Below are 14,313 nucleotides of genomic sequence, written 5' to 3'. Positions count from 1 at the left end.
TTCAAGTTTTTGGTTTAGACTTTAATAAATAACCTCCTATGACTTGGCTTGCTGAATCTTTCCAACATCAGCTGCTTATGACATTCATGCAAGTCTTTAGGTCTCACTGGAATAAACCATCAAGTAGTGCAATAACCTGCAAAACTGATCTTGACTGATACCACAGAAGCCTTTCATAAACCAAGTTGCGCAAGTAAATACCACAAGCAATACACTGCACTTCTTATTGGGTATTTTGTGAATCAGTTCCAAAACTTTTTGTTCAGTACCTGACACATATACACCATTAGAGAAACCGAATCATCAAAAAATAATGGGTTTTATACACATTTAAATATAACTATAGAGGAAGCAGACCCCTCAATCTGTGCCCCCGTTCCCCAGACCCCTGTGAATGTGGGGTCTATTTTCTCTACAGCCACTCTGCTGCCAGAGAAAGTTACTGTATAACAATAGGTTAAAGAAGGGGCACGTGGTGAGGAGGGTCCAGGTGCAGGTCTATCTGCATGCAGGGGTCTGTCCCCCTAAGGATTTTTTTGCTGAGGGGGTCCAGCGCCCCCTAGTTATGCTAATTGTTACTCTGCAATGGTAAAAAGATGTATGTTTAATTTACTACTTCAATGCTACTATAGTATACATTCAAGCTACAATTAATATGACAAAAGGCACAGGTTACATAACAGATAAGCCCTATAGCCTAAGCCTATAGTGCCCCATCTTTATTAGAGGTCCAGCTATATTTATTCAACTCTCCTTACCATTTAATGAACTAAATTAACTGAACCGCTGTATTAGGTTGCTGAACCTTTAGCCTTCACTGACAGAATTTGCGATAGTTCCCCATTAACTGTATTTACATGTAGACAAGTCCAGTGAGTGGCTTATGAATTCCCACGGGTACAGGGATGACAGGTGGTGTCCCCCTTCTTGTCTAATTGGTAAGGGGGTAGCCAGAGAGAGAGAGAGAGAAGCAGACTGATTTAGCAGAGCAGTGTAAGTTTCACCAAGGACCAAGAGGTGTTGAGCGTTTGTATCATTGGTGTGTTTCAACAGTTTATTGACCTAAGTGTATAGATGCAGGGTATAAGAGAACCATTTAGAGTTCATCAGAGAGGACAATCTACCGAGTACCCCAGAGTGAGACCTACTTTATTCTGTGACTAAATTATTCTATATGGCATTATAATGTATAATATACTGTGCACCACCTGTACCAGAACTGTTCCAGTAAATAAACTGCTATGAACTTGTTTTAATCTGCCATTGGAATAGTGTGACCAGAACAGGGCAAACTAAGGCTCCCGGGTTCCTATGTAACTCACTGTTTTTATACATATATATATATATATATATATATATATATATATATATATATATATATATATATATATATATATATATATATACAGGTATGGGGCCCATTATCCAGAATGCTCTGGACCTGGGGTTTTTCGATAATGGATCTTTCTGTAATTTGGATCTTCATAAGTCTATTAGAAAATCAGGTAAACATTAATAAATAAACCCAATAGACTGGCTCTGCTTCTACTAAGGATTAATTATATCTTAGTTATATACATGTATTGACTGTATATATCGACATTTTCTTTTTAAATAAACCCTTCTGTCTAAATAGTCAAATCACAAAATGAAAGAAATTCAGTAGCACAGATGTTACTGTAAAGGGGCAGAGGGTAAAACATTATTCATAACGGAATGAAAATAAGTGAGTCACAACCAACAGCTTATGTTGCATGGTTATACTTAAAACTTTTACAAAGGGTATATAAACAACCATGCTAAAACAACATGAAAACTACAATTATTTCCAGCTTAGTATGAAATGGATATACCCCCCCCCCCCCCGGGAACAATGGTACATTCTATGTGATAAATCATTAACACTTTGTTCAATTGTCTAGACAGTCTGTTAGAATAGATACCATTGCCATAATTCATTCCTTGTGCTTGATCATATGTTTAGAGAAACGCCATCATTACCACTGAGTTACACAACCATAAAAAGTAAATTAAGAGCACTTGTTTTTTTCTGGGTAGAGGTGAGCTGAGTCATTTATTGATAACTATGTATTTGGCTTTGGTCAGTCTGAGCATTAAAGTAGATCCTTAAATCCATCATGTAACTTCCCCCAATCAGTGGCTACCATTATAATGACAATACGTGGCCATATGTTGGCAGATATTTGAGCCCTTCTTGACGCTGTCAGCAAAAGGCCTTTTCCAGTCAATATCTGTTTCCAGTCAATGTCTGCTAATTCTTTGTAATGATAATCTCATCAGTTGAGGACCGCATCATCCCAATTCCTCTGCTGAACCCAAGTGTGACTCATTTATAGCGTCTAGAGCAGGGGTCCCCAACCTTTTTTTTTTTACCCGTGAGCCCCATTCAATTGTAGCAAAAGTTGGGGAGCAACAAAAGCATGAACATTTCCTGGAGGAGGGGCTGTGATTGATCATGTAGTAGCCCCTATCTGGACTGGCAGCCTGCAGAAGGCAGTACACATGGTTTTTATGCAACCAAACAAGCCTGGAGTTCAAATATAAGCACCTGCTTTGAGGCCACTGGGAGCAACATCTAAGCGGTTGGTGAGCAACATTTTACTCATGAGCCACTAGTTGGGGATCACTGGTCTAGAGTCATCTACCTGGGTCAGCCATTTTAGGCCAATACAAAAGACTGCATAAAAGCACTCTGGACTGAATTGGCACCTTAATGGGCAATGCATGGGGTCCTGTTCACCAACACATGGCTGAAAATTGGCCAGACATAGATTTGGTAGGCTTAAAATCCAACTGGGCAGCTTTGGCACATTGATGTGCTCCTCACAGGTGTGCAGTATGATCCTATGTTTGGCCACAGGGCCAACAACTGGATCAATCCAACTTTGTACTCTCGTATTCTTTACTAACCAGTTGATGCTTCCAGGCAGGCCCGAACTGGCAATCTGTGGGTTCTTGGAAATGCCAGAGAGGCTGCTATAAGGTGCCATAGAAAGTCAATATTTAGTGGGCTGGTGGGGGCTGTCTGGGCCTCTGTGTGGGCTGATTGGGCCACTGTGTACCTGAAATGCCAGGGCCTATTTTAATTCTCAGTCCGGACCTGCTTCCAGGAGATGCATTTCACCTGAAATGTTGCAAAGGTTTTTTTTACATCGGGAGCTGTGAAGTTGTGGAATTCTCTGCCTGAATCAGCTGTACTGGCAGATATACTGTACATGATTACACTGCACTTGCCAATAACCCAAAATCTACTTTTTAGGATAATAAAACATATTGATCTGTGCCCAAAATCCCACTGCACACTTTACCTTGTTGAGTAGATGACCCCCTATTATCTTTCTTTTGTAAATAAATATATATTATTTTTTTTTTAATATCCATTAATAAAAAAAAATCAGTGGCTTTAAAGATATTTGTAAATGTACTGTAAAACATAAATATGATTGTAAGAATGTTGCAGCGATCAGCTCTTCTTCAGCCAGGACTCTACTTTTCACCAGCTTTGAAGGTAATGTAATGTATGGTAATCTATGGTCTAAAGCTTGATACTTGTCTAGCAACCCGTAGCAAGCAATCATCAGGTAGCTTATATTGTCAACTGTTTGAAAACACATTATGTTAGTTCTCTGATATATCAGGTTGACTTTTGACTCCACCTTTTAAGTTGAGGAAACGGTATTGAATTCTCTCCCCAATGTATAGATGATAGAACCATTTCTAGCCGTGCAGTCGGATTTGGACATGTTTTATTACTTAGATCTCGCAAGCAAAACGTGTTTCATACAAAAGTAGTCTGATGACACATAGCTTTCATCCACTCAAGCGAAAGAAAACCTCACTTATGCACATAATGCGATTATTTGGACACATTTAAAGTTCTATTGAACAGAATCTCACAGGTCGTTGTTCAAAAAAAATGTAATAAATACCGATCGGTGAGACCCCCAACTTAAAACTGTAAAAATAAACGCAGTGTGCATAAATACATATTCAAGTGACTAAAGATTTAGTGTTTGTAATTCCAGAAACTCCAATTGTTTCTCCTTTAATGCACTAGTATAAATGCTGTCAATCTGAGGTATTCATATTGGTAACTAATGAAGCAGTGAGGGGCATAGTGTACTGTCGTCCAGAATAGAGAGAGTTATAAATACATTCAACAACTGCTTTAGTGGATGTCCGGCACACAGAGAGGGACAGGTTCGTTTAATTGAATCTCCCTTCCACTCTTCCAAACGATAAGACAATGAAATGTTGATACAAATATGTGTAAAAAAACAGGACAGACATACATTTAAGGCCATCTGCAGGGTTAAAATCAAACATCGCATTTTACACAATAGTTTTTACATCTTAGAAACTTAAATAGGCAAAGCACAAAGAAAAAGCTGTGCAGAGCAAGGTGCCCTATCTTTTTGTCAGTTTGTTGGGTTTGTTCATTGGCGACCGTCGTTGTGGCGTTGGAATTTTGCAAGGTTTGCCTGTTCCTGATCGTGGACTTGCTCGTGGAGAAGGCCTGCCGCTGTTTAAAACATTTTCGGGCATATCAGAACATGCTGATTGGATTTCTGAAATATCAAAGTCCGAGGCATCGCTGCCACGCCGACTGCTTGATCTGCTTCCAGCTTTGCTTCCGGCACGACTTGGAGTTTTCCTGTAGTCTAAAAGAATTACAGAAAACAGCATTACTTTAGAGTTCATTTAATCACCAGTTATGGTAAATCTAAACAACAGATGAAATACTGGGCAGGAACACAAGCTCAGCGAGTTTCTTTATTTAGTACAGTCTCCACACAAAAACACTGTTCTCCTTATTTTGATAAACAGGAATTTAAATGGTATTTTACGTACTTGTACAGTACTGAAATCCTAAAAAAATAAGTGTATGGCACAGAGAGAAATGTTGACAGACACAAGGGAGGGGTTATTTACTAAAATCAGAAATTTTTTATTAAAACCACTTCGACCAAACTCCCATACACATTTTTACTGTCTTTATCAATAAATTAATTTGAAAAAATCTGGTGCAGGAAAATCATGAAAAATCCGAATCATACAATTTATGCAGTTTTGACTTCCCAAAAACTCCCAATTTTTTCCCAGTTGTGTTGTTTAGTAGCACTAACAACAGTAAGTAAATAAATAGGAATTCTGTTCTAATAAAGCAGAACACTGTATATTTCACACTAGCTTTGGTTATATCTCCAACATTTTCTGTTAGAAGGTACTATTAACTACTGTGCAGCACAGGCCAAATTTGATGTATGTACTGTGTATATATCTATATGGTAAATAACCATATACAAGTATACATTGCCAGTTTATAAGAAAGAAAAATAAAGAATACTGCATGTATAAAAAGCCTTTCCACTCATTTTAAAAATCATATCAAAGATGTTAAGGTACTGTATATAGAATAAGAGATTTCCTACCTGCAAACTGTGTCCTGACTTTGGTGGCCACAGTGGTTAAGATGTTACTGTCTCCTGCCGAGTGAAATTCTTTGCCAGAGATGTATCCCGGGAGCCTCAGCTTGCTTCCTTGTATAGGTGTTGTCTGTGTGAAATAAACACAATGCTCATAACTAAATATAACATATAATTGTAGGATTTCTATAGAAATACCATGACTACATTGGAATATCGGATACCATGTATAAATAGTTCAGTAGCCCACAAGTAAATTGACAACTTCAGGACCTAAATCCAAACCTGACCAACACTCTGCAGTGTGTTAAGTTATAAAAGCTAATGTGACAACCTTCATTTCAGGAAACTAGGGCTGCAGTGTTGCCTATAAAGATAACATATAAATTACAAACCAATGGCTAAGTAGAATACTATTCTATTTAACCAGTATAGTTTGCCCAAACCTATGGAAAAAATACCTTGTACACAGAATTTAATAATACTTATAATATCCAAACTAGACTGGAATTACTCTCTTCAGATGGGAAATTGTATCTGTGGATTTCTTTTCACTAAGAAGCCATTTTGCCCTGGAGATGAACAGGCGAATGGCAGCCCAATCAGCCTATATAAGGCATCTTAATGTTAAAGAGAAAAAAAACAATAATAGAATAGCTTAGAATATCTACATTTAGTTCACAATGTCTCTAAATAAAATATCTTAGTTTAAAACACTGATGTTTTTCATTTTAAAAATATAAACAGTACAGGTAAGGGATCCCTTATCAGGATTCTGGCACACCCCAAAAACTAGCGAGCCCGCATTCACTCCCAAATCAAGGAAAATTTTTGAAAGCTGGGGTTATAAAGGATTTGGGAGAGGGTTAGGAGTTCTTTACCACTTTACGCCTCCTCCCTTTCTGCCTGAAAGTGAAGGAATGAAGCAGCAGTGAAAATGGGGTTTAACTCTAAATTTAACACCGTTCCACCCAATTGGTTAGTGGTTTGCTAAAATATATCTTAATATACAGTGGCACTAGCAATTTCAGAAAAACACTTTAACCAGCAAGCTACAGGATCCAAAGTTTCCATACCCATATCTGTTCAGTGGATCGATTATATTCTACTTATTCTACTAAACATTGTATACACTTGAAAGATCACATTTAAAGGAGCAGTAACAAACATTTTTTTTTTAAAAAAAATTGATTAGTATGCATAGAAAAAAAAACACCAAGACAAATGAAACTTTAAAATTGTAAAGCCTTTATTAAGAAATAACTTACCGAAACTCCGCTCCTCTCTAGAAAAGGCGTCATGGCGGCAATCCATCGTGCGGCGCTCGATTTCTCCTCCCTGGCTATCTCTTATAAGGAAGGCAGGGAGGAGAAATCGAGCGTTGCACGATGGATCACTCGATCGGTTTCTGGAGAGGAGCACAAGCAGAGTTTTGGTAAGTTATTTCTTAATAAAGACTTTGCGATTTTAAAGTTTCATTTGTCTTGGTGTTTTTTTTCTATGTATACTAATGAATTTTTTTTTAAAAAAAATTTGATGTTACTGGTCCTTTAAAAGAAAATAATAAGCAAGAATTATGATTAGACACTGTGGGCATGAATTATGTTACAAGCAATGCATTTTATTAATTTATAATTTTAGAAAGGGAAACAATTCTTCTTTTAATCAAGAACAGAAAAGAAAGAAATAAAGTGTTGTATATTGAAAATGAGTATTGATAAAGGAATGTGTTAATGTGTGAGATAGAGGTCGGCGGGAATTTCCGAGTGGTTAGTGAAGTTGCGATTTCAAGAGTATACGCATTCTGATGTTCTATCTTTACTGTACCTCCAGAGATGTGAGTTGATATTCTGGGGACTCATGACTCTTACAGGGTGTTGAGGTTTTGCTGTTTGCCAGCCAAGGCTTACCATAATTGCGTGTTAAATGAAGGGGTGTCTGTATGGAACAATGGTAAGTCAAAATATTATAGAACAGCTTATATAGGTCATTAAGGCTGGCTAGAACTTCAGATTCATGCCACTCTCCCAGTAGTCTCTGTCCAACTTGAGGACCACCAGTTGTTTCTGAGCTACAACTTCCAGGACCCACGTGAATACCTTATTAATGTGGGAAGGTACTGATGTGGACAAAAAGCACATGTAATTAAATTCCAAATGGGTATAATCCCCATGTTTTATTTGATGTCAAGCCACAAAATTCCAACATTTGGAGGGGGGGGGGTCCCTTCATCAGGTGTGCATGTTCTTTCTTTAATTATTAAGAAACTGATGGGCAAAATGTTGGAGTTCATTTTATGATCAGTACAAACTTTAATTAAACTTAGTGATACCAACATGTCAACAGATGAATCACTGTTAAAAATAAAATATCATTAATTGATATAAACGTGAGTAAATATAAACACACACATTTGCATATATATGATCACGAAATGGGTAACAGCTGAACCTGGTTACCATGGGCACATGTGTGTTCTAGTTACTGTGTGGAGAGAGCCAAGACATTCTGAAATTATCATTAATTTTTCAGGGCAGAACAAAACAGATGACAAAAAATGCATTTATGGTTAGGGGATTGAGGATTTCTCAGGTCTTCTTAGCACAAAATGGCAAAAATATGCAAATACATGAAGCTGCATTCCTATTCAATATGTTCAAAAACTTTGGAACTATTATGTTAGAAGTTAACTAATCTCTGTGCCTTATGAACCAATAAATAAAATAATGTTTGAATGGTCATTGTTACATACCTTGGGTGTACAGGAACTTGCAGCCAATGATGGGCTGCATTGTATGTTTGGACTAGAATTCGATCTGTTAGGAGATGCACCTCTTGAAGATGGTCTAGATCTACGACCCTTTGGCCGGAATGGAGTCATACTCTGGCTAGCACCTTCTGGTAGCATGAACTTCTCACGCAGCTCTATATTCGTCCTTCCTTTAGCTATAACAAGAATTAAGTGTCTTAGCTGAACTCATAAAACTCAAACAAACTCAACAGTTTAATACAATTCATTATCTGAGCTTTGTTAGGAGAAGAAATAAGTAGAGCATCTCAGCATACAGGGCAGACAGTAACATGAAAATGTACTACTGTATGAGTAGATTTACTATACAAACACTATACACAAAGAGAATTATACTGCACAGACTTCAAAACATGTATTTTCAGATTAAATGGTTTTACATTATCATTACACATTTACTGAATTTGTGTACAGTAATATTGGTTAATAAATAGATACTGACTTGATTATTAATTAGTCTTATAAAAACATAGGTAAATTGCCTTGCAGAATCATTCAAAGAAATACTCAACACAAGCATGAGCCAGGCTTAAAGTAGGATATAGTTATGCCATGTAAGACAGTTACAAACTTTGTAAGTGAATTATGAATATAATATTTCCAGCATGCACATAACCATGACTCTTTTTACATATTAAAGTTCAAGAAGGTGCATTTGCTGAGAATCTTCATTGCCTAGAAACCATATGCCCATTGTACAGTGACAAATTGCTATCTCACAATTCCTTAAAGCAACGTTGACATATTATTAAGCTCCTCTGCATCGGACATGCTAGGATGGGGGTGGCACAATTTTTCACGTTAATTGCAAATGAAAATTGTACTCCAGCCTATGGAAGAATTGCACTGCCTTCCAGCCCAGCGCGGCTGACGTTTCTGCAGAGGAGACTATAGCCATGTATAGTGTCAACTATGTAAGTATCACTGGGCTGGGCCTTTAGGAACTTTTGGATCCTATGGATTTTTATAGGACCACATAAGTATTGCTTTACTATAGTTAATGATGTTATATGTTACAGTCAACTGTGCATACACACATACATACATTTATATCTTACCTGGTAATTCTCAGGCACAGGAGTGAAAGTACAATAGAGCATACAGTGAGATCTGGTTGTGATAATTGGATTGGAATTATGATCAAGTCAGTCTGGTCGAAAATGACCAACTTCACTGACAGACTATAAAGATCACTTAATATGTTTTCACTTTATTGAATTCTCTAGCTCCTGTATGCATTCCACAAAGCTCATGCCATTACTTCTATAAATACACTTTGTAAACAGCAAGTGACAGAATGTTTGAGATGATGACACTTTAACCAATAATGGTACAAAGAAAATAAAATATATTGAGCAGCCTGATTATACTGTATTTACCCCAATATGCAAAGTATGGTTTATAAATCATTCAAGAATTAAAAAGGCAGAATCTGGGCAAGCAGTATATTTTAATTTTAAATAAACGTTATTTTCTGCAGGTTATCAACCTTGCTATGACAGTGCTACCACGGTTACAGCACTATGCAAAACTACGATTCAGTAAAGTGTGCTAAGTATTAAGGCCTTATATCAGCATGTTGACGCATTTCCTTCTTTACTGAATGCAGTTCTTCCAAAAAGTGCTGCCATATGCAAGGTCAACATACAAATGCATTAACTGCCAAACATACAGTATACAGTACAAATCTCGATAACTGGACACAGAATGCAAGGCCTTCCCTGAATGTGGGGCCCATGGCCCTTCTTTAAAGTACACAAAATGAGTGTATTTTGTAGAGAATAGTAAGCATGCAATGTGTCTCTCTAGTTTATAAATATGAAAACGTTATTGAAAACACCCCTCACAATACATGCTAAACACATGTTATAAAGCCTTACAGTAAAGTCACACTCGCATGCATTACACAAAAATAAAATAATGACAAACACAGGAAAGTGCCAAAGCGAATGAGGCAAATGAGTTAAAATCTAAAGAAATGAAAGAAAGGGAGATATTGCCAACCTATAAGAGGCTGAGTAGTAATTGAAGAGTTTGAATCCGAGCGTAACATTTTACATCCATGATGATGAACTAGGAAGAAATGACAGAATACCAGTCAAGAAAAATAAGGAAGATATAAGTAGGAAAGTAAAATTTTATCACAGGGAAACAAAGAAATTGAATATAATCAGACCAAACAGAGTAAGAACATAAAAAGAACTAAGAATTTTGTCAGTTTGAAATTGTTTAGCTATGTGTCTCATATACCTCTTCAGTAATCTTGCAATGTATTATTTTGTAAAAGACAGCAGAGGAAAGAATATGAGACATAAAAAACACATGAAGTCACGCTTCACTAAAAGTCAAGTTTAACTACACAGACAATTCATTCTACACTCTTAACCAACCACTGTCCATCCCAACAGCACCATCTATTTGTTACTGTCATCAGTGCTCCACAAAGATTTACAATAAGAAATTCTAAAAATGGAAATTCATAAAGATTTGTAACTGAAATCTGTCTACCTTTGTCAAGGTATAAACCTAAAATTCTAAAAAAAAGATACTATTAGAAACAGATATAGATATAAATAAGGATTACTGAATAGTATTAAATGGGTAACCTAGAGCTTGATCTTAAGATACAATTAATAGTTATATTAGACACTTTCAAATTCCCAATAAAGACATACAAATTGATTTATAAATGACCAAGTCCAAGATTATTTAATATAAAACTACTAAAGTTATTGGAAGTATTAAAACTATTAAAAATATTGTCCCACTCAAGTGTTTTTTTACTCCTAGAGAGACCTAGCAAATGTAATGGACAGTCTCGCATTTGTCACATAATACTACAGTGGTTTACAAATGGGAAGTCTCCGGATGTAGGGATGGTCACAAGGAGTGGGAATCAACCCAGTCTTCCAGTGCCCAGAAAAACAGAAACCAAAATATAATAGAAACAAGTTTAAGTTAGAAGTTGAGATGTTTCACATTTATTTATCCTGGAGCTGGTCATGTACTATACAATAGGCTTTTATGTGCAGAATGAACAAATATTATTATTTATTATTATGAGTTCTCTGTAAAATAAAGTGGAGAAATGAAAAAAAACAAACTAAAAGGAATAAAATCAAGGGATGAAAGTCTGGAATATCTGGCAAAACAATAATGAAAACCAGACTGCTTGACAGAGATTAATCTAGGTATGAAAAATGCAAGGCGATATGGACAAACAGATTGCAAGAGCTTTCCTTTTTTGTTCAATTAATTAGTAAATAATCATATTGCTTGAAATGTAATTCAAATTGAGGGACATTATACAGTACCAAACAACTGGAATTTGTAAAGCAATAAGCAATTTATGTGGTATTTCTTATCCATCAATACAAGAGCAATCCTAGCTAAGAATAACACATTTAGGGGCACATTTACTTAGCTCGAGTGAAGGAATAGAAGAAAAAATACTTTGAATTTCGAACATTATTTTGGCTACTTCGACCATCGAATTGGCTACTTCGACCTTCGACTACGACTTCGATTCAAACTAAAAATCATTCGACTATTCGACCATTCAATAATCGAAGTACTGTCTCTTTAAAAAAAACTTCGACCCCCTACTTTGCCAAGTAAAACCTACCGAACATCATTGTTAGCCTATGGGGAAGGTCCCCATAGGCTTTCTAACAAATTTCTGGTCGAAGGAAAATCGGTCGATCGATGGATTAAAATCCTTCGAATCATTCGATTCGAAGGATTTAATCGTTTGATCGAACGATTTTTCCTTCGATCGAACGAATTGCAGTAAATATTTTGACTCCGATATTCAAAGCCGAAGGATTTAACTTCGATAGTTGAATATCGAGGGCTAATTAACCCTCCATATTCAACCCTAAGTAAATGTGCCCCTTACTGTTCACTAAAATGAACAATACAATCTAGTACTGAAAGTATTCTATTCTGTTTCAAGATAATTTGACCTTTGATGATTTGAGGCCTCTGTTTCACTGGAGTCTATGGATGAGAACAGTGCGGCTTCTATCATTAATGTGAAGCAACAAAAATAATAAAATAAGTTACCTTGATTTTTTGAAAGTTTTTAGGAAAATAATGAAAACCCATTATTTTGGTTAAAAATACGGCGCACCCCCTTTAAAACACTTTGCTTGCTGTTAGAAACGCAGAAATGTGAATAACTTTCCATTATGTGAGTTAACATTAAGGATGCCAGTGTTGCTGCATATATCTTTCTCTCAAGGATTCTCTTTAGCTTACCTCTACAAGGATCATTTTTCACTAAAAATTCATCAAGTGCCATCCACCCACCACCAACTCGAACCATCACAGTGCTTCTCAAAATACGAACAAGGCGAAGTTGTTGGGAGTCACCAAACTTAAAGAAGAAAGATACTTTTAGTTAAGGGCAAGACAAATGTACCAAATGTAGCTACCGGTATATCAATATACATGCAGGTTATGTCTGGTGCCAGCAGGGTGCTTAGCAAATGTCTAATTGCATTGTCATTAATTACAAGTAATATACTTCCAAATTTGTGGAACAGGCTGCAGAAAACTCATGCAACAATGATTACAACAAACTGATTTGCGTGAAGATGATAGCTGAAAGGAAAACAAGACAATTTAAAGGAGATGGAAACTGAGAATGTTATCCCTTAACCCAGGAGTGAAATTATGATAGAACATGCTTTAAACTGTTGGTTTAGAAATATCTTTCTATGAACTTAAGTGAATAAGAGTGAGCAGGAGATAAGCAGTTCCACCCACAAGAACAAACTGCTTCCAAGTATCCCCTTCTTTTATTCAGAAGAGGAAACCATAAGGATGTCTTTTTACAGTAACTGCCTATATAGCATATGCTGAATTCATTGTACATTATATCTATATGGCTTTCTAATTTGGTGGCAGTTCTTTAAAGAAACCTTAAAGCCCTGTCTACACTTAGGGGCACATTTACTTAGATATTGGACCATTAGTAAATGTGCCCCTTAGGGTCAATTAGGATTAGGGTCAATTGATCTAATGTGTAATACTGAAAAAATACTGCTTCTGTTACTTATATTGTTTATTTATTATGAAAAGAAAGATTAAATGCAAGTCTACTATGATTCTGGTGTGTTTTCTATTCATCTGGCCATGTCTTAAAAACTGCTAACTCCAACCCAATGTTGCCACCAAGACCTTTCAACTTCTGACAGATATTAATTGGTCTTCCTTCATCTGATAAATCAGATAAGCTCTCAGAAACTCATATTAAAACCATTTAGGCCATACTCTTAAATAGTAAAGAGCATTCTTGAACATGCTTATCATGCTTAGAGGGCTGATGGAAAAACTCTTATCCTTGGATGATTAAATTGGCCACGACTGACAAGAGGAACAGACTGATGGGAAAAAAATAAAGCAGGATGCTCAAGGTATTAACAATCTTCACCCAGGTTTAACCATATGAAGCTTTAAGTGTTAAAGGAGCCTCATCCCCATTCTAAATTCGTTGGATAGTGTTTTATACTTCCATTACATGCATGTAGTATGCAGCTACAATGTCACCCTTTCAATGTTCCGTAAGTAAATTGAAGGGGTGGTCTGGTGCATAAACATGATTTTCCTATCGGGCTATGAACTGAAATTATGCAAAGCTACACCATAAAGAACATCAAAGCCTTTTCACCAGCATAGTTATTTTTCAAGCAAAACAAAATGGATATGTGAGTTATGATAAGATGGCAGTGAAGCTTCAGTATTAATAACACATATTTAAACACGTTACTGATTAATACCTGATTTCCCAGGAAGAACTGATAAGAAATGAAAATGGAAAAAACAACAATTAGTGTAATTATTGTAAATATATTTTACATTTTAATTTTAGAGATACTTAAGGTGTTTTGTCTCATTATTATTCCAGTTATGCTGGTTACTTTTACCAATCAGCATATTAAATTAAGTGCCACAAGATTTCTGTTTCAGTATTAACCCCACATCTCAGAACCATTTTCTTGCCAATACAGTCAATACTGCAATTGTGGACAAAATCAAATCAAATGGGGTTTT

At 36.2% G+C, this 14,313-nt stretch overlaps 1 protein-coding gene across 21 annotated transcripts in view; it reads right to left on the bottom strand.

Annotated features, from left to right (window-relative positions):
* Positions 1–3,750: 3,750 nt before the first annotated feature.
* LOC108718009 (dystonin) overlaps positions 3,751–14,313 on the bottom strand; it is a 243,134-nt gene continuing 232,571 nt past the window's right edge. For 9 of the 21 annotated variants that reach the window (XM_018265528.2, XM_018265532.2, XM_018265535.2 and 6 more), the window contains 7 exons: positions 14,040–14,057; positions 12,517–12,634; positions 10,261–10,329; positions 8,200–8,393; positions 7,275–7,385; positions 5,454–5,577; positions 3,751–4,682 (listed from right to left, as the gene is read on the bottom strand). In XM_018265528.2, coding sequence (XP_018121017.1) covers positions 4,429–4,682; positions 5,454–5,577; positions 7,275–7,385; positions 8,200–8,393; positions 10,261–10,329; positions 12,517–12,634; positions 14,040–14,057 — 888 coding nt within the window. In that variant the 3' untranslated portion in view covers positions 3,751–4,428. The remainder of the gene's footprint in view (positions 4,683–5,453; positions 5,578–7,274; positions 7,386–8,199; positions 8,394–10,260; positions 10,330–12,516; positions 12,635–14,039; positions 14,058–14,313) is intronic. The other 12 variants (XM_018265543.2, XM_041564720.1, XM_041564719.1 and 9 more) reach the window with 5 other exon arrangements.

The sequence above is a fragment of the Xenopus laevis genome, chromosome 5S (assembly GCF_017654675.1).
Source record: "Xenopus laevis strain J_2021 chromosome 5S, Xenopus_laevis_v10.1, whole genome shotgun sequence".
NCBI lineage: Eukaryota > Metazoa > Chordata > Amphibia > Anura > Pipidae > Xenopus > Xenopus laevis.
This window is presented reverse-complemented; position numbering and strand designations above follow the sequence as displayed.